General features: G+C 44.7%; 2 protein-coding genes across 11 annotated transcripts in view; one reads left to right on the top strand and one right to left on the bottom strand.

Annotated features, from left to right (window-relative positions):
• The window catches only part of LOC110497071 (phospholipase D1), a 36,048-nt gene extending 24,453 nt beyond the window's left edge, over nucleotides 1-11,595 (bottom strand). For 4 of the 10 annotated variants that reach the window (XR_016488348.1, XR_016488351.1, XR_016488350.1 and 1 more), the window contains exon 1: nucleotides 2,637-2,859. The gene's annotated coding sequence lies outside the window, so the exon portion shown is untranslated. Of the gene's footprint in view, nucleotides 1-2,636; nucleotides 2,860-11,427 lie in introns of those variants that run through there. The other 6 variants (XR_016488349.1, XR_016488352.1, XM_090207963.1 and 3 more) reach the window with 3 other exon arrangements.
• Nucleotides 11,596-12,690: 1,095 nt separating this feature from the next.
• Nucleotides 12,691-14,941, top strand: ghs-r (growth hormone secretagogue receptor 1a). The gene is given in 2 exon segments (NM_001124594.1): nucleotides 12,691-13,618; nucleotides 14,197-14,941. Coding segments are annotated over 2 exon segments (1,164 nt in total). The 5' UTR covers nucleotides 12,691-12,768; the 3' UTR covers nucleotides 14,511-14,941.
• Nucleotides 14,942-18,381: the final 3,440 nt, after the last annotated feature.

Below are 18,381 nucleotides of genomic sequence, written 5' to 3'. Positions count from 1 at the left end.
AGATGGAGTGTTGCTTTTATCTACTTCCTGTTTCCTGTCCAGGGTTGTCATGATGATGGTTTTTGGCAAATATGAGAAAACTATAAATACCAGCTACTCTATGTCGCCAAACATTATCCTTCCTTATTTTTCTATTCATTTTTGATAAATTGTTATCTACACACGCACAAAGACACACACACACACACGCACGCACATACCAGAAAGATAAGTGAGAAGAGATTTGTGGACACAACATGGCATTTACAGTCAATGTGGTGCCAACCTCCGCCTAGCACAGATGACAGAGAGAGAGAGAGCAACAGAGTGAGAGAGTGGTCTGTGACACCTCTGTCTCTGCCTACACTAAAGCTGTTTATTATCTAATCATTTAAACACTGGAGAAAGAGAAAGAGGGAGAGAGAGAGAGAGAGAGAGAGACAGACAGATCGAGAGAGAGAGAGACAGAGAGAAAGAGAGAAAGAGAGAGAGAGAGAGAGAGAGAGAGAGAGAGAGAGAGAGGGGGGTAATTATTATCACCAGAGCTGAGTCCTGCTGGCTGTAATACAAGGCTTCATTGTACACATCTTTCTAACACAATCACACACACACACACACACACACAGACACACACACACACACACACACTGTATTCTACTTTCCAGCAGGTGGTTTGAGTTTACATGTTGGCTTGATCTCTCTGAGCTGAAACCACCTGTGTGTGTGGGTGCGTGTGTGTGGGGACATTTCCCACATCCCCATGAGGACAATGACTATGTTAATCTTAGGGGTTAGAATTAGGGTTAGAATTAGGGATAGGATTAGGGGTTAGGGTTAGGTTTAGAATTAGGGATAGGTTTAGAGTTAGGGATTAGGGGTTAGGGTTAGGTTTAGGGTTAGAATTAGGGATAGGGTTAGAGTTAGGGATTAGGGGCTAGGGTTAGGGGTGAGGGAAAATAGGATTTTGAATGCAAAAATAATGTGTGTGTGTGTGTGTGTGTGTGTGTGTGTGTGTGTGCACGTGTGTGTGGGAATGAGAGTGTGCACCGTTTCACAAATGTTGACAATGACTGTTACAGTTATCCTATTTGGATGAATGACTGATCAAACATACTGACTGATCAAACATAATGACTGATCAAACATAATGACCGATCAAATATAATGACTGATCAAACATACTGACTGATCAAACATAATGACTGATCAAACATAATGACTGATCAAACATAATGACTGATCAAACATAATGACTGATCAAATATAATGACTGATCAAACATAATGACTGATCAAATATAATGACTGATCAAACATAATGACTGATCAAACATAATGACTGATCAAATATAATGACTGATCAAATATAATGACTGATCAAATATAATGACTGATCAAACATACTGACTGATCAAATATAATGACTGATCAAACATACTGACTGATCAAATATAATGACTGATCAAATATAATGACTGATCAAATATAATGACTGATCAAACATACTGACTGATCAAATATAATGACTGATCAAACATACTGACTGATCAAATATAATGACTGATCAAACATACTGACTGATCAAATATAATGACTGATCAAACATACTGACTGATCAAACATAATGACTGATCAAATATAATGACTGATCAAATATAATGACTGATCAAATATAATGACTGATCAAACATACTGACTGATCAAATATAATGACTGATCAAACATACTGACTGATCAAATATAATGACTGATCAAATATAATGACTGATCAAATATAATGACTGATCAAACATACTGACTGATCAAATATAATGACTGATCAAACATACTGACTGATCAAATATAATGACTGATCAAACATAATGACTGATCAAATATAATGACTGATCAAACATAATGACTGATCAAATATAATGACTGATCAAACATAATGACTGATCAAATATAATGACTGATCAAACATAATGACTGATCAAACATACTGACTGATCAAATATAATGACTGCTCAAACTAGACAGAATGACAAGACAGAGAGCTAGTCAGTACAGTCAGACTAGACCTCGTCATCCAGCCAGAGGCTTCTAACTGCTCCACCATAGTTAATATGTATTCAGGAACAGGATGTGTAGAGCAGAGAGAGGGAGACAGAGGTCATGAAACTCAGCTATGATTGTTTTGTTAGGAGAGGAGCCCAGCAGAACTGAGTAATGTCTTATATCACCTACAACAACAAAGAGACTTGGTGTAGTCTTTGAAACGTTGAATCTGTTCTACAAATGTGGCAAGTAACAACGTTACCAATAAAGACGGCACATGTACTGGTGAGGAGAAAATAAGAGGGAGGAAAGGCGAGAAGGAGAGGGAGAGTGTGAGAGCAGTAGGGTGAGGAGAAGGGGATATGAACGAGGGAGTGAGTTGAAGGAAATGGAGAGGGAAGAAAAGGAGAGAGGGAGAGAACAGAGAACAGAACTGTTCAGCTAGCGAGGGACAGTCAGTCAGACATTTCAAAAGCAGCAACAAGCTTTCACAACATGGTGGGAGAGAGAGAGATAAGGTACACACACACACACACACACACACACACACACACACTACTTCTCCATTGGAACAAATATAGAACAGGGTGACAGAGAGAGAGAAAGAAAAACTTCACTGACCTGCTCCTGTCCTCATTTTGATTTGTCCCTCTTCTAGACTACTGAGTAGACAAAACACACACATGTGCACACACTACAAACATACACACACTCTACACACCCTATACACACTCAGTGTACCGTTCCTCTTGTATAACAGAGTGTATGTGAACGAATGTACTGTGGAAACAATTCCTCGAAGAAAATTCCTCAAGAGAGGAGGGGCTACCAAACTCTAAACCAATCAGCTGCATTGAAACAGTCATACCCTCCCCCTGGGTTCTCTCATTGGGGGAATCTGCAGGAAACTGAGCTGAGTTGGAGGGCTTTGGGTAAGGGGAGGGATTAGAGGAGAGATCAAAAAATTCTAAGACTGACAGCCTACAGGAAGGAGGTCAGAGACCTGACATTGTGCTACCAGGACAACAACCTCTCCCTCAACGTCAGCAAGACAAAGGAGCTGATCGTGGACTACAGGAAACGGAGGGCCGAGCACACCCCCATTACATCGATTGGGCTGTAGTGGAGCAGGTCGAGAGCTTCAAATTCCTTGGTGTCCACATCACTAAGGAATTATCATGGTCCACACACACTAACACAGTCGTGGTGAGGGCACAACAACACCTCTTCCCCCTCAGGAGGTTGAAAAGATTCAACATGGGCCCTCAGATCTTCAAAAATCTATACAGCTGCACCATTGAGAACATCTTGACTGGCTGCATCACCACTTGTTTTGATATGGCAACTGCTTGGCATCCGACCGCAAGGCTTGAGAAAATCTTATAGGAAGAATGGGAAAAAAATACCAAATTCAGATGTGCAAAGCTAATACAGACATACCCAAGATGACTCAAAACTGTAATCGCCGCCAAAGGTGCTTCTACAAAGTCTTGACTCAGGGGTGTGTATACTTATGAAAATGTCTGTATTTAATTTTCAATACATTTTCTACAATTTCTAAAAACATGCTTTCACTTTGTCATTATGGGGTATTGTGTGTAGATGGGTGTATCACTTTTCAGGTAAGACCCAGATGCAGACAGTGTCGAAGTAACAAAAGTTTACTACTAGTACAGGGGCAGGCAAAACGACAGGTCAAGGGCAGGCAGAGGTCAGTAATCCAGATAGGGTGCAAAAGGTCCAGAACGGCAGGCAGTCTCAGGGTCAGAGCAGGCAGGGGTCAATAATTCAGTTTGGTGTGCAAGTTACAGAACGACAGGCAGGCTCAGGGTCAGGGTCAGGTCAGGCAGAATGGTCAAAACTGGAAAAAACTACAACAGACAGGAGCAAAGGGGAAAACGCTGGTAGGTTTCGCTAAACAAAACGAACTGGCAACAGACAAACAGAGAACACCGGTATAAATACACTAGGGATAATGGGGAAGATTAGAGACACCTAAAACATGAGACAAAGGGCTATGGGAGATGTGTTTCATTCTGGAAACATGAAAAGTGGGCGGTATACAGAGGGAGATGGGCAACAGAAGACAAACAACAGATGGGCTAATGACCCTGGAGATGGGGAAAGGGCCTATAATCTAATCCGGGTGGAGAGTTTGCGGAGGCTTTGGAAAACCGATCCACTACGGTCAGGATGGCGGTGTTGCCTTCAGACAGGGGGAGACACGTGACAAAGTCCACGGATATATGCGAGACCAGGTATGGTGAGGGACAGGCAGTGGTTGAAGGAGAGCTTGCCGAGGAGTCTTGTTCTGTGCACAGATCGTGCATGCGGCGATGAACATGGAGAAGTCTGGAACCATGGTAGGCCACCAAAAGCGTTGTCGCACAAAGGCCGGTATCCGCCGTGAGCCCGGGCGGCAGGCTCGCAATTCTGTCATCGAGGTAGACGATGATGAACCAGTCCAGTTCATGTCGCGGAGAACATTATTAACCAGAGCCTGGAACACAGCAGGGCGTTGGTAAAGCCAAATGGCATGACCAGATACTCGTGTTGAAGGCAGTCTTCCACTCATCTCCTTCCCGTATCCGCACCAGGTGGTAGGCTTTCCGTAGGTCCAGCTTGGAGAACACGGAGGCCCCCTGGAGCAGCTCGATGGCCGAGGAGATGAGGGGTAGCAGGTAGCGATTCTTCACCGTGATGTCGTTGAGACCTGAGTAGTTTCTGCACGGGTGCAGACTATTGTCCATCTTCTCCACAAAGAAGAACCCTGCGCCGGCGGGGAGGCAGAAGGATGGATGAACCCTGCAGCTAGGGAGTCCTCAATGTAGGTCTACGGACCCGACAGAGAGTACAGTCGTCGCTGGAGCGGAGTGGTGCCTGGGAGAAGGTAAATCCCGCAGTCATATGGTCGTTGCGGTGGAAGCAAAGTGGTCCGGGCCTTACTGAACACCTCCTCCTGGTACTCCGCGGGAATGTCAAAGAGGTCCAGGGAAACATCCGAGCCCCCAGGAAGATGTCCCGAGGCAGGCTGTGCTGACTTCAGGCAATAGGCGTAGCAGAACGAGCTCCAGCCCATGACGGCACCAGCAGAGCAGTCAATGAGGTGATTGTGTCACTGGAGCCAGGATAATCCCAATACCACAGGAACCTGTATAGCCGTTCAGCTGGAGACAGCCTAGCTCTGCCTAGTTGCATCAGCTCGGGAAGAGATGAATTGAGGGTCTTCGGAGACTCTTGGGGGAACTCGGGTAGCCTCGGGTTCTCTCGGCAACGGAGCCGTCTGGGACTTCCGGGATGCCTTGGAGGCGAGGTGGAATCCTTGGAGGGCGAGTGAAACCGAATCTCCTCTACTTTCTACGTTCCCGTAGTCGCCCATCGATCCGAATGGACAAGGCGATGAGCGAGTTAAGATCCGTCAGTAGTTCCCGGGCTGCAAGCCCGTCCTTTACATCCTCATGCAGGGACATGTCGAACAGCGCTTCCAGGTTCTAGGCACTCTCAGCAGCCAACGTGCGGAAATCCACCGCGTAGTCTGCCACACTGCGGGAGTCTTGCCACAGCTGGAGTAACTTCCGGGCAGCCTCTCTCTCAGACAATGGAGCATCGCAAACTTTCTTTACCTCCATCACGAACTCCTCCAGACTGAAGCATACGGCCGACTGTTGTTCCCATACTGCCGTAGCCCAGGCGAGAGCCCTCCCAGACATCAGCGTGATGAGGTGCGCTATCTTAGAGCGGTCCGAGGGGAAGGAGGAGGGCTGCAGCTCGAGGGTCCAGAACGGCAGGCAGTCTCAGTGTCAGGGCAGGCAAGGACAATAATCCCGTGTGGTGTGGCAAAATACAGAACGGCAGGCAGGCTCAAGGTCAAGCCAGGCAGAATGGTCAAATCCGTGAAAAACTAGAAAACAGGAACTAGAACAGACAAGAGCAAGGGGGAAAACGCTGGTAGGTTTCACGAAACAAAACGAACTGGCAACAGACAAAGCAAGAACACGGGTATAAATACACTGAGGAATGATATAATGAGGAAGATTGGAGACACCTGGAGGGGGATGGAGACAAGCACAAAGACAGGTGAAACAGAACAGGGTGTAACAGGGTGAGATAATAAAAATATTTAATCCATTTTGAATTCAGGCTGTAACACAACAAAATGTGGAATAAGTTAAGGGGTATGAATACTTACTGAAGGAACTGCTTGTATCCACCTCCTTCCAGGTGTCGCCCATTTTTCCCCATTATCCCCTGTGCATTTATTCCTGTGTTTTCTGTTTGTCTTTTGCCAGTTCGCCTTGTCTCGTCAGCGTGTTTTTTCCCGCACTCCTGTTCTCTCTAGTCCCTGTTTTCTTGTTCTTCCGGATTTGGCCTATTCTACCATTCCTGACCCCGAGACTGGCTGCCGTCCTGTACCTATCTGACTCTTAATCCATCCGACCCCATCCCCCCAGTTCATGGTGGAGTTCGATGCTTTGGTGGTCGGAGTGGGAGCTGTCCTGTCCCAGCATTCTGCCCTGGACCTAAAGCTGCATCCCTGCACCTTCTTTTCCCATCGTCTTAACGCCACAGAGAGGAATTATGAACTATCGAGAACTATTGCAGTGAAGACGGCGTTGGAGGAGTGGAGGCACTGGTTAGAGGGGGCGGGAACATCCATTCATTGTGTGGGACGGATCACAAGAACCTGGAATATCTCTGCACCACCAATTGTCTCAACTCCAGCCAAGCTCGATGGGCCCCGCTTTACTTTCGGTTCAACTTTACCATCTCCTACCGCCCGGGGTCCAAGAATGTTAAGCTGGATGCGCTTTCACGCCGCTATAGCCCCTGCTACACCCTCGGGCTCCGGGGGGGGGGGGGGGTCCTGGAATGGGCTCATTCCTCAGAGGCTTGCCTTTGTGCGACAACGCTTTTGGTGGCCCACCATGGTTCCTGACTTCTCCGTGTTCGTCGCCACCTGCACTGTCTGTGCTCAGAATAAGACTCCTCAGTATGCTCCGGCTGGCCTTCTTCAACCACTTCCTATCCCTCACCGTCCCTGGTCACATATATCCCTGGACTTCGTCCCTGGGCTCCCTCCATCTGTTGGCTCACCCCTATCCTTACGGTAGTGGACAGGTTTTCCAAAGCTTCCCATTTCATTACCCTCCCCAAGCTACCCTCAGCCAAAGATATCCAGCTCATGGTGCAACACGTCTTCCGGAGCTATGGACTTCCGGTGGACATGGTCTCAGACCGTGGTCCTCAGTTCTCGTCCTGGTTCTAGAAGGCATTCTGCACACTCACTGGGTTGTCGGCCAACCTGTCCTCCGGGTTTCTCAACCAGTCTAATGGCCAGTCGGAGCAAGCTAATCAGGAGCTGGAGACAACTCGTTGTTGCCTTGTCTCTGCAAACCCCACTACCTGGAGCCAGCAACTGGTGTGGGTGGAATACGCCCGCAACACCCTTCCCTGCTCAGCCACTGGTCTCTCGCCTTTCGAGTGTTCGATGGGTTATTATCCCCCCGCTCTTCCCTGAGCAAGAAGAAGAGGTCAGCTTTACCTCGGCCCAGATGTTCGCCCGCCGCTGTCGCTGTACCTGGAAGAGAGCCCGGTCTGCTCTTCTCAAGACCACCTCCAGGTATCAACGACAAGTGGACTGCCACCGGACCCTGGCTCCCAGTTATCATCTCGGCCAGAGGGTATGACTGTCCACTTGGGATCTGCCCCTCCGGGTGGAGTCCCGCAAACTTTCCCCCTGTTTAATCGGACCTTTCCCAATCTCTAAGATTCATAGCCCCTCTGCTGTTTGTCTTCTGCTGCCCCGCACCCTCTGTATACATCCTGCTTTTCATGTATCAAGAATTAAACCTCTGTCTCACAGCCCTCTGTCTCCTCCTTCCCATACTCCTGTTCTCTCTAATCCCTGTTTTCTAGTTCTTCTGGTTCTGACCTATTCTGCCTGCCCTGACACCAAGCCTGCCTTCCATCCTGTACCTATCTGACACTGACCTGGTTTATGAACTTCTGCCTGTCCTCACCCTGAGCCTGCCTGCCACCCTGTACCTATCAGACTCGGACCTGGTTTGAACCTATGCCTGTTCTCGACCTGCCATTTGCCTGTCTCTTGTTGTTTTAATAAACTACTCTGTATATTGAACCTTTCGTCTCCTGTGTCTGCATCTGGGTCATATCCTGAGTCTTGTTAGTAGCTTTATTTACCTCGGTCAATAAGGGACATACAGTGCCTTGCGAAAGTATTCGAACCCCTTGAACTTTGCGACCTTTTGCCACATTTCAGGCTTCAAACATAAAGATATAAAACTGTATTGTTTTGTGAAGAATCAACAACAAGTGGGACACAATCATGAAGTGGAACAACATTTATTGGATATTTCAAACTTTTTTAACAAATCAAAAACTGAAAAATTGGGCGTGCAAAATTATTCAGCCCCCTTACTTTGTAGCGCCACCTTTTGCTGCGATTACAGCTGTAAGTCGCTTGGGGTATGTCTCTATCAGTTTTGCACATCGAGAGACTGAAATGTTTTCCCATTCCTCCTTGCAAAACAGCTCGAGCTCAGTGAGGTTGGATGGAGAGCATTTGTGAACAGCAGTTTTCAGTTCTTTCCACAGATTCTCGATTGGATTCAGGTCTGGACTTTGACTTGGCCATTCTAACACCTGGATATGTTTATTTTTGAACCATTCCATTGTAGATTTTGCTTTATGTTTTGGATCATTGTCTTGTTGGAAGACAAATCTCCGTCCCAGTCTCAGGTCTTTTGCAGACTCCATCAGGTTTTCTTCCAGAATGGTCCTGTATTTGGCTCCATCCATCTTCCCATCAATTTCAACCATCTTCCCTGTCCCTGCTGAAGAAAAGCAGGCCCAAACCATGATGCTGCCACTACCATGTTTGACAGTGGGGATGGTGTGTTCAGGGAGATGAGCTGTGTTGCTTTTACGCCAAACATAACGTTTTGCATTGTTGCCAAAAAGTTCAATTTTGGTTTCATCTGACCAGAGTACCTTCTTCCACATGTTTGGTGTGTCTCCCAGGTGGCTTGTGGCAAACTTTAACCGACACTTTTTATGGATATCTTTAAGAAATGGCTTTCTTCTTGCCACTCTTCCATAAAGACCAGATTTGTGCAATATACGACTGATTGTTGTCCTATGGACAGAGTCTCCCACCTCAGCTGTAGATCTCTGCAGTTCATCCAGAGTGATCATGGGCCTCTTGGCTGCATCTCTGATCAGTCTTCTCCTTGTATAAGCTGAAAGTTTAGAGGGACGGCCAGGTCTTGGTAGATTTGCAGTGGTCTGATACTCCTTCCATTTCAATATTATCGCTTGCACAGTGCTCCTTGGGATGTTTAAAGCTTGGGAAATCTTTTTGTATCCAAATCCGGCTTTAAACTTCTTCACAATAGTATCTCGGACCTGCCTGGTGTGTTCCTTGTTCTTCATGATGCTCTCTGCGCTTTTAACGGACCTCTGAGACTATCACAGTGCAGGTGCATTTATACGGAGACTTGATTACACACAGGTGGATTGTATTTATCATCATTAGTCATTTAGGTCAACATTGGATCATTCAGAGATCCTCACTGAACTTCTGGAGAGAGTTTGCTGCACTGAAAGTAAAGGGGCTGAATAGTTTTGCACGCCCAATTTTTCAGTTTTTGATTTGTTAAAAAAGTTTGAAATATCCAATAAATGTCGTTCCACTTCATGATTGTGTCCCACTTGTTGTTGATTCTTCACAAAAAAATACAGTTTTATATCTTTATGTTTGAAGCCTGAAATGTGGCAAAAGGTCGCAAAGTTCAAGGGGGCCGAATACTTTCGCAAGGCTCTGTACATAACATTCTATCTAGGACAAACGCATGCCATACTGCAATTTGCTGCTACGCACTAGCTCAGCAGCGAGATTAAAAACTCAAGTTTAGATTCCTGTGAAGTCAAATACTAGTTACCTAATAATTTTCTACCTCTGCTTTAGTCAACTCAACTGAGAAAAGTTGTGCTGTTCAGTGTTCACTGCAGATGCGCTCACCATAGGCCTAAAGCCAGCCAGCCAGCCAACCACAGCCTTCACTCACTCCAAGGCGTCCGCATGGCTCTAAAGCCAGCATTATGAACTACCAGAACAAATTCACCGTCTTTTCTCTCCAATCTGAGCCAGATTGGCAGCGCTCTGACCCAATGACAATTGGGGTTACCAAGGGTGGCCAATGATATTTCCGGGGTGGCTAGTGCCCCCCCCCCCCTCCATTTACCGCCACTGCGCACACACACACACAGACACACACCTATCCTATCCACCCTACAAGTGAATATCTCCCTCCATTTTGTGGTTGAATCTGCACATTAGTCTCCTCACTATATACACAGACTGTATCTCAAGTGCATGTGTTGTGTGTATGTGTGTGTGTTGTGTGTATCCATGTGTGTGCATGTTTTTTTTTTGTGTGTGTGTGTGTGTGTGTGTGTGTGTGTGTGTGTGTGTGTGTTTGTAACGCTTGCCATTGGGAGATAGAGAGGAGGACCAAGGTGCAGCGTGGTAAGTATTCATATTCTCTTTTAATGAAAACGAATACATGAACAAAAACAACAAAACACGAGAGCGAAACCAAAACAGTCCTGAACAGTGAAATACAAACACAGAACAGAAAATAAACACCCACGAAACACAGGTGGGAAAAGGCTACCTAAGTATGATTCTCAATCAGAGACAACTAACGACACCTACCTCTGATTGAGAACCATACCAGGCCAAACTCAAAACACAACATAGAAAAACGAACATAGACAACCCACCCAACTCACGCCCTGACCATACTAAAACAAAGACATAACAAAATAACTAAGGTCAGAACGTGACAGTTTTAGTGTCTTTGTTGAGACCAGAAGTCACAACGATGGCAAAACAAGGACAATTTTGCTATTTTGCAGGTTTTTGGAAAAAAGCTATTTTAGGCTTAGGGGTTAGGTTTAGGGTTTCAATTAGGGTTAGGGTTAAAATTAGGCATAAAGGTTTAGGGTTAAGAGTTTGGGTTAGGGAAAATAGGATTGTTTGGTCCCCACAAGGATGCGTGTGTGTGTGTGTGTGTGTGTGTGCAAACGTATGTGTGTGTTTATGACTGAGACTTTGACCTGGACGCTACACCACACCCTGTGAGAATGATGCTTGAGGAAGACTTACATTTGACATTTTCACATTTGAATAATTTTGCAGATGCTCTTATCCAGAGCAACATACAATTAATGCATACAGCTAAAGTAGTAAAGCAGTAAAACCACATATCACGATCATTGCTAGTCTTTGTTGGTTAATGTAGCTACTAGAGAAGTAGAAAAGTGATAGAAAGAGGTGAGACACACACATCCACACACACATATACATACACGCACACAGACTGAGTACCTGTTGCAGTGAAAAGTTGATAGGTCACTGACTGTTGCTGTGATCAGACCTCTGGACTTCTGTCATCTGAGGTGGCTTCTCTCTCTCTACTGCTCTATATGTCGACTTATTCGTTCTCACTCTTTCTGCGTATGTGTGTGTGTGTGTGTGTGTGGTCATAAATGTCCTGGTGTAGGTAAACAGCACAGAGCAAAGGGCAGAGTAATAATCTCCCCAAGAACTTCCATCATAGATCATAATCTGGCCATACTGTTGGCCACACACAAACACACGCACACAAACACCCACATGAACACACACACATGCAGGGTTTGCTTTAACCATTAGGTGGCGTGCTAGGTCTAAGCTCGGGCTGCCAGTAAGACCCCCTCCCTCCCTCTCTTGAGTTTTTCTGTTGTGACAGTTGTTTCTGCTCCATTCAATTATGCAAAAAACTAGAGCATGTGTGCAATGTGTGAATGTGCCATATTTAAAAACGTTGTTTTTTTCTCTTTAGAGATTTCCCATCAAATCACAGAGGAGGACATGATCGATTGATCTTATGAGGAGGCTCCAGAGAGAGAGAGAGAGAGAGAGAGAGAGAGAGAGAGAGAGAGAGAGAGAGAGAGAGAGAGAGACATTTGGACTGCGTTTCTGAAACCATAATATTCAATGTCACAGACTCATAGAGGATGTTGATGTTGTTTGGATGTTTTTGTTGTTTACCCATTTCTCTTGGCTGAGTGGTTGGAGGAACTTTCCAGTGTCACATCACCAAACCCTGACTATGACTCACCTTCAGTCTAGGTTACCGTGTTTTCATCTGACGCATAAGAGCGCATGAAGGGGACAGAGCAAGAGAGGGACACTTTTTGGAGGATGTTGTTTTAGAAGGTCATCTTTGCTCGTTCATCAAAAGTATATCTATGTGATTTAGACCAATATATATGCCTATCAATACCAGAGGAAAAGGAATATCAGATCCTATTCATATTTGTTTAATACTTTTGTACAATGCGCTCAAAGGATGCTAGTATAATTTTCTTTCTTCAGACATGTATTTTAGCTTGTGATATATTTAATAACATTCAAAGGCTATACTTTATTTCTTACAAGTCAAATCATTTTGTAAATGGAAGACAAGATGGGAAGGTGTGTTGTATTGCTCCAGTGCAAGACTGTTCTAAAATAGAGGAGGACTCGGAGCTTAACTGCTGTTGGTAAAACCATACGATCTTTACGCATCACGCGGCGCGCACGCACACACACGCACTCAGCGGAATAGAGGACATGCGGAGACAAGAGGAGCGCGCCAGCCGCCCCAAGGAGAACCTCCAGCCGCGTGAATGACCCGCTGGAAGCATGCGCTCCTGGCCCAACCGAACTGACTGTCTCTCTCCCGTTAACTGCAGCTGGGAGGATAACTACTGGAACTACTACTTTAACGGGAGCTACCAGGGTCCCGTGCCCCCCGAAAACCTATTCCCCATCCCCGTTCTAATGGGAATCACCATCACCTGTACTCTCCTGTTCCTAGCGGGAGTGGCCGGGAATGTAATGACTATACTGGTCGTGTCTAAATATAGAGACATGAGAACAACCACTAACCTCTACTTATGTAGCATGGCTGTCTCAGACTTGTTGATATTCCTCTGTATGCCCCCTGATGTGTATCGGTTATGGAAGTACAGGCCATGGATATTTGGAGATACATTCTGTAAGCTGTTTCAGTTCGTTAGTGAGTGCTGTACTTATTCAACGATTTTGAATATAACCGCTCTGTCCGTGGAGCGGTACCTGGCCATCTGCTTCCCACTTCGCGCCAAACGCCTGGTCACCAAGCGACGCGTCCGTGCGCTCATCCTCTTTCTCTGGCTCGTGTCGCTGTTGAGCGCGGGACCTGTCTTCGTTCTGGTGGGAGTGGAGCACGAGACTCGCCCAGCGGCGGGAAACTCTGTGACTGCTGGTGGGGCGGAAGGACAGACAGAGATAGACACTAGCGAGTGTAAACCCACTCAGTACGCGGTTGAGTCTGGGCTTCTAGCCGCCATGGCGTTGGTTAGCTCTGTGTTTTTCTTCCTGCCGGTGTTTTGTTTGACTGTGGTGTACAGTTTGATTGGACGAAGGTTGTGGAAGAGACGGAGAGAGAACAATATTGGAGCTAATGTAGCACACAGGGACAAGAGCAACAGACAGACCGTCAAGATGTTAGGTAGGGTGCAATACATGTTGCTCATATTCAAAACTATTTTAACCACTGCATAATTGAGATATGGATGTTTATAATATTTTTAAAAGGCACAGAATTGGAGACATTAAAATATATATATATATATATATATATATTGCTTTTGATACGCATTAAATCAATCAAACATTGTAATAAGACAAAGATAATGCAGATACTGTAGATACAGGCTGTGTATAAGTTTCTACACTCAGCAAAGTAACCTAATAACCATGATAACAGCCAGTCGTTTAAAGCTTTACCAAGGTCATTTAATTAGGCATAACTATAGTTTCCCCATCATACCCTTCTCTCCTATTTCTCTCTCTGAAAAAAATAATATTACTGATGTTTGCATTTAATGTTTTATGGTTGGAATTAATTGTATGTGCCTCCCCTCCTCCCTCAATTCCCCCTTCCCACTCCCCCCTCTCTATTATTATTAGCATAAAAGGAGAAATCCAATATTACAAACATTTATTATCTGTCTCCCCTCTCCCTCCCTCCCTCCCCCTCTCTCTCTCTCTCTCTCTCTCTCTCTCTCTCTCTCTCTCTCTCTCCAGCTGTAGTGGTCTTTGCCTTCGTCCTGTGCTGGCTGCCTTTCCACTTGCATCGTTACCTTATGTCCCATTCCTCCGAGGGCTCCTCTCCTCTCTGGTCTCTCTTCACCCAGTACTGCTCCCTTGTTTCCACTGTCCTCTTCTATCTCTCGGCTGCCATCAACCCTGTCCTCTATAACACCATGTCTAGGAAGTACCGGTCAGCTGCTGCCCAACTGTTTGGTCTACAGGAGACTCAACCAACCAGAGGGAGAACAGCAAGCACTGTCAAAGGAGAGAGTTCACCTGCCTGGACAGAGTCCACTGTTAGCCTGTGACTGTAGCCAATTTGGAGGGGGAATGGGCGCTAGATATATACTTCTCTGATTTTGATATGTAGTTGTTGTGATCAACGTCTTCTTGTGTGTTTTTCATCAGTGACCACGGCTTTCCCTGGTTGATCAAACTCAAACAGGCACCATTATGGACCATCAAGTCTTTAATCCAAGAGAGCACCGGCTTACGCATAACGTCCATGAACGTTGATTATTGATTGAAATTTGATCAGTCCGCCCTGGCCTTGCGCTGAACATATTAATTATATTAGCCTCAAGGACTCTGAACGAGACTGTTGCTTTGATGTCACAACCCGCCCGGCAAAGGCGTTTGAGAAGATGTTTTATAAAATATTTATAAAACAAGGCGTTTCTGTCACCCAAAAAGAAGCACACCATTAGCAACAAAAACTATTAAACCGCTTTTGAAATGGACACCTATGTATTTTCTACAAATCACACATGCAACACACACGAGCACACACACAAACCGAAAGAGTTATAACACTTGCCTTAATTAATATGCGAACTGTATTCTGGATGACAAAGAAAAGCACTGTAGACCGTGATGCACTTCTCTGTACCCTGAAAGAGAGGGACTGAAGTGCTGTGTGTGTGTTTGTTTATGTTGAGTGACTGGGTGTGTTGGGGTGGTGTGTTTATGGTGAGTGACGGCGTGTGTTGGGGTGTGTGTGTTTATGGTGAGTGACTGTGTGTGTTGGTGTGTGTGGCTGTGTGTGTAGATATAGGTAACAGTGTTTTGCTATGATAGCATGTACAGTAGGCTAATTATACCGCCAGCCTTACTCTGTAAATAGCAGCTTAGTAACAGTTCAATCTGATTGGTATTAGTCTTGGCTTATCCTATAAGTACTTACAAAGCAGCCACTGCCTTGGAATCCAGAATTCGGATATGGCAACCTGGTCTCAGAGCATTTCGTATTATTCTGTACATAAATCCGAGACACTCCATTTAGTATAATATGTTACGTTTCATATGGTATGTATTAATTTGTGGATGTCCATCATCCATTTCATATGATATGTTATGAACTAGAATTCGTATTATATGTTACAAATTTGCTAAATGTACAATATGTTATGAATCTGCAACACGTACAATATGTTACGAATTTGCAAAACGTATAATACATAACAAATTGTAGCTAGGGGGCTAACATTAGCTAGGCAAGGGGTTAAGGTCAGGGTTACATTTAGGAGTTAGGTTAAAGGGTTAAGTTTAGGGGAAGGGTTAGCTAAAAGGGGTAAGGTTAGAGTATGGGTAAAGGTTAGGCTTAGGAGAAGGGTTAGCTAAAATGCTAAGTAGTTGAAAAGTTGCTAATATGTTAAAGTTGTCCATCATGAGATTTGAACTCGCAACCTTTGGGTTACTAGACATCTGCATTATACACCTACCCATCCACCTACAGTGCATTTGGAAAGTATTCAGACCCCTTGACCTTTTCCACATTTTGTTACATTACCACCTTATTCTAAAATGTATTAAATCATTTTTTTCCCATCATCAATCTACACACAATACCCCATAATGACAAATCAAAAGCAGGTTTTTAGACATTTTTGATAATTTATTACAAATAAAAAACTTAAATATTGCATTTCCATAAGTTTTCAGACCCTTTACTCAGTACTTTGTTGAAGCACCTTTGGCAGCGATTACATTCTCAAGTCTTCTTGGGTATGACGCTACAAGCTTGGCACACCTGTATTTGGGGAGTTTCACCCATTTTGTTCTGCAGGTTGGATGGGGAGCGTCGCTACACAACTATTTTCAGGTTTCTCCAGGGATGTTCGATCTGTTTCAAGTCCGGGCTCTGGCTGGGCCACTCAAGGACATTCAGAGACTTGTCCTGAAGCCACTCCTGCGTTGTCTTGGCTGTGTACTTAGGGTTGTTATCCTGTTGGAAGGTGAACCTTCACCCCAGTCTGAGGTCCTGAGTGCTCTGGAGCAGGTTTTCATCAAGGATCTCTCTATACTTTGCTCCGTTCATCTTTCCCTCGATCCTGACTAGTCTCCCAGTCCCTGCCGCTGAAAAACATTCCCACAGCATGCTGCCACCACCATGCTTCACCGTAGGGATGGTGCCAGGTTTCCTCCAGACGTGATGCTTGGCATTCAGGCCAAAGAGTTAAATCTTGGTTTCATCAGACCAGAGAATCTTGTTTCTCATGGTCTGAGAGTCCTTTAGGTGCCTTTTGGCAAACTCCAAGCGGGCTGTCATGTGCCTTTTACTGAGGAGTGACTTCCGCCTGGTCACTCTACCACAAAGGCCTGATTGGTGGAGTGCCGCATAGATGGTGTTCCTTCTGGAAGTTTCTCCCATCTCGACAGAGGAACTCTGGAGCTCAGTCAGAATGACCATCGAGCTCTTGGTCAACTCCCTGACCAAGGCCCTTCTATTAAGAGTCTTAATGGTTCCAAATTATTCCATTTAAGAATGATTGAGGCCAATGTTTGTGGGGACCTTCAATGCTGCAGAAATGTAATAAAAAAACATTTAATAAATCCATTTTAGAATAAGGCTGTAAAGCATTTTTTTGGGGGGGAGAAGTCAAGGGAACTGAGTATTTTCTGAATGCAATGTATTTCATTTTTGTCTTGAGTAACCATAAAAAAACTTAACATATCATAATAATTTGAGTGTCCCAGATTTTTATTTACAATGTTACGTCTAGTCTATGAGACCAGGCTGGATATGGATATAAAGACTACAAGTAAGGACTACAGAAACAATCCGCAAATATGAACTACAAACATCGCCTGGAAAAATACTTAAAACGTGGAATTGTAACTACAGACATGGCACTTCAGCCCAAATGAATGTAACGCTTGACTATGTATCCATGTTTGTACCGCTATAATAATCTGTACTATGCCTGTACAAACTATAATGGAAGAAAACACTGTCTGTATTTTAATATTGATCCTTATCATCAGGTTGCCAACTTGGTCTGAACTCATTCCGGGAGATAAAAATGATTCAACATTGTTTACGTGTCATTTTTTTTATTTCAGACTTAAGCAGTTTAATTCCGTCATGACTGAGAAGTGCACACACAGGTAGCCTACAAACACACAGATGTCGTTCTCACCTCTCCCCCATCTTCTCTCACCTCCTCTGCTTTCTTCTTGTCTCAGTCAGCCTCAAGGGTCGTCACTAGTTCCCACAGCCACAAAGTCAATTATGGCTACACCCCACCTATTTCTACAATTTCTCTTCTTAAAATCGAATTCTAAACATAACTGTAACCTTTACCACACTGCTAACCTTATGCCTAACCCTAACCTTAATTTAAGACTGAAAAGTACATTTGTGTTTTCATGAATTTTTACAACAGACAATTTTGACATTGTAGTAGTGGTAACAAGTGATAACCATCTTCAAGCTATGTTCAAAGGATCCTTCTGTCACATCTGAGGCTTTCTGAGTTGCCTGATAAAAAAGTCCTATAAGACAAGAGTGAGGACAGGAGTAGAGAGGGAAAGAAAGGTCAGAGAGAGAAACGAGGGATGGAAAGAGGAAGAAGGAGTGGAATATGAGGAGTGAAGAAATGAATGAATGAGGTAAGGATGAGTCAGAGAGAAAGGAACTTAGAAGTAAGAGAGCACTTGGGAAAAGATTGATTCAGAAATTATAGATATAAAAAGTCAATGACTTACTCTGCATCACTTGTGAGATGCAGTGTGTGTGTCTCAGAGACAGGAGGGAGAATTGTATTTCTCTGTGATTTAAATCCCTCCTGTTATCCAGTGAGATGCTATCGAGGTCGCTGGGGAGTAAATCACAAGCTAATGCTGGACACAGGCGCGTGCACACACACTCAAACAAACACACACAGAGACGGAGGGGAG

The sequence above is a fragment of the Oncorhynchus mykiss genome, chromosome 18, assembly GCF_057628025.1.
Source record: "Oncorhynchus mykiss isolate SJ-2025 chromosome 18, ASM5762802v1, whole genome shotgun sequence".
Classification (NCBI taxonomy): Eukaryota; Metazoa; Chordata; class Actinopteri; order Salmoniformes; family Salmonidae; genus Oncorhynchus; species Oncorhynchus mykiss.
The sequence above is the reverse complement of the archived record's forward strand: the minus strand, read 5'-3'. Positions and strand labels throughout refer to the sequence as shown.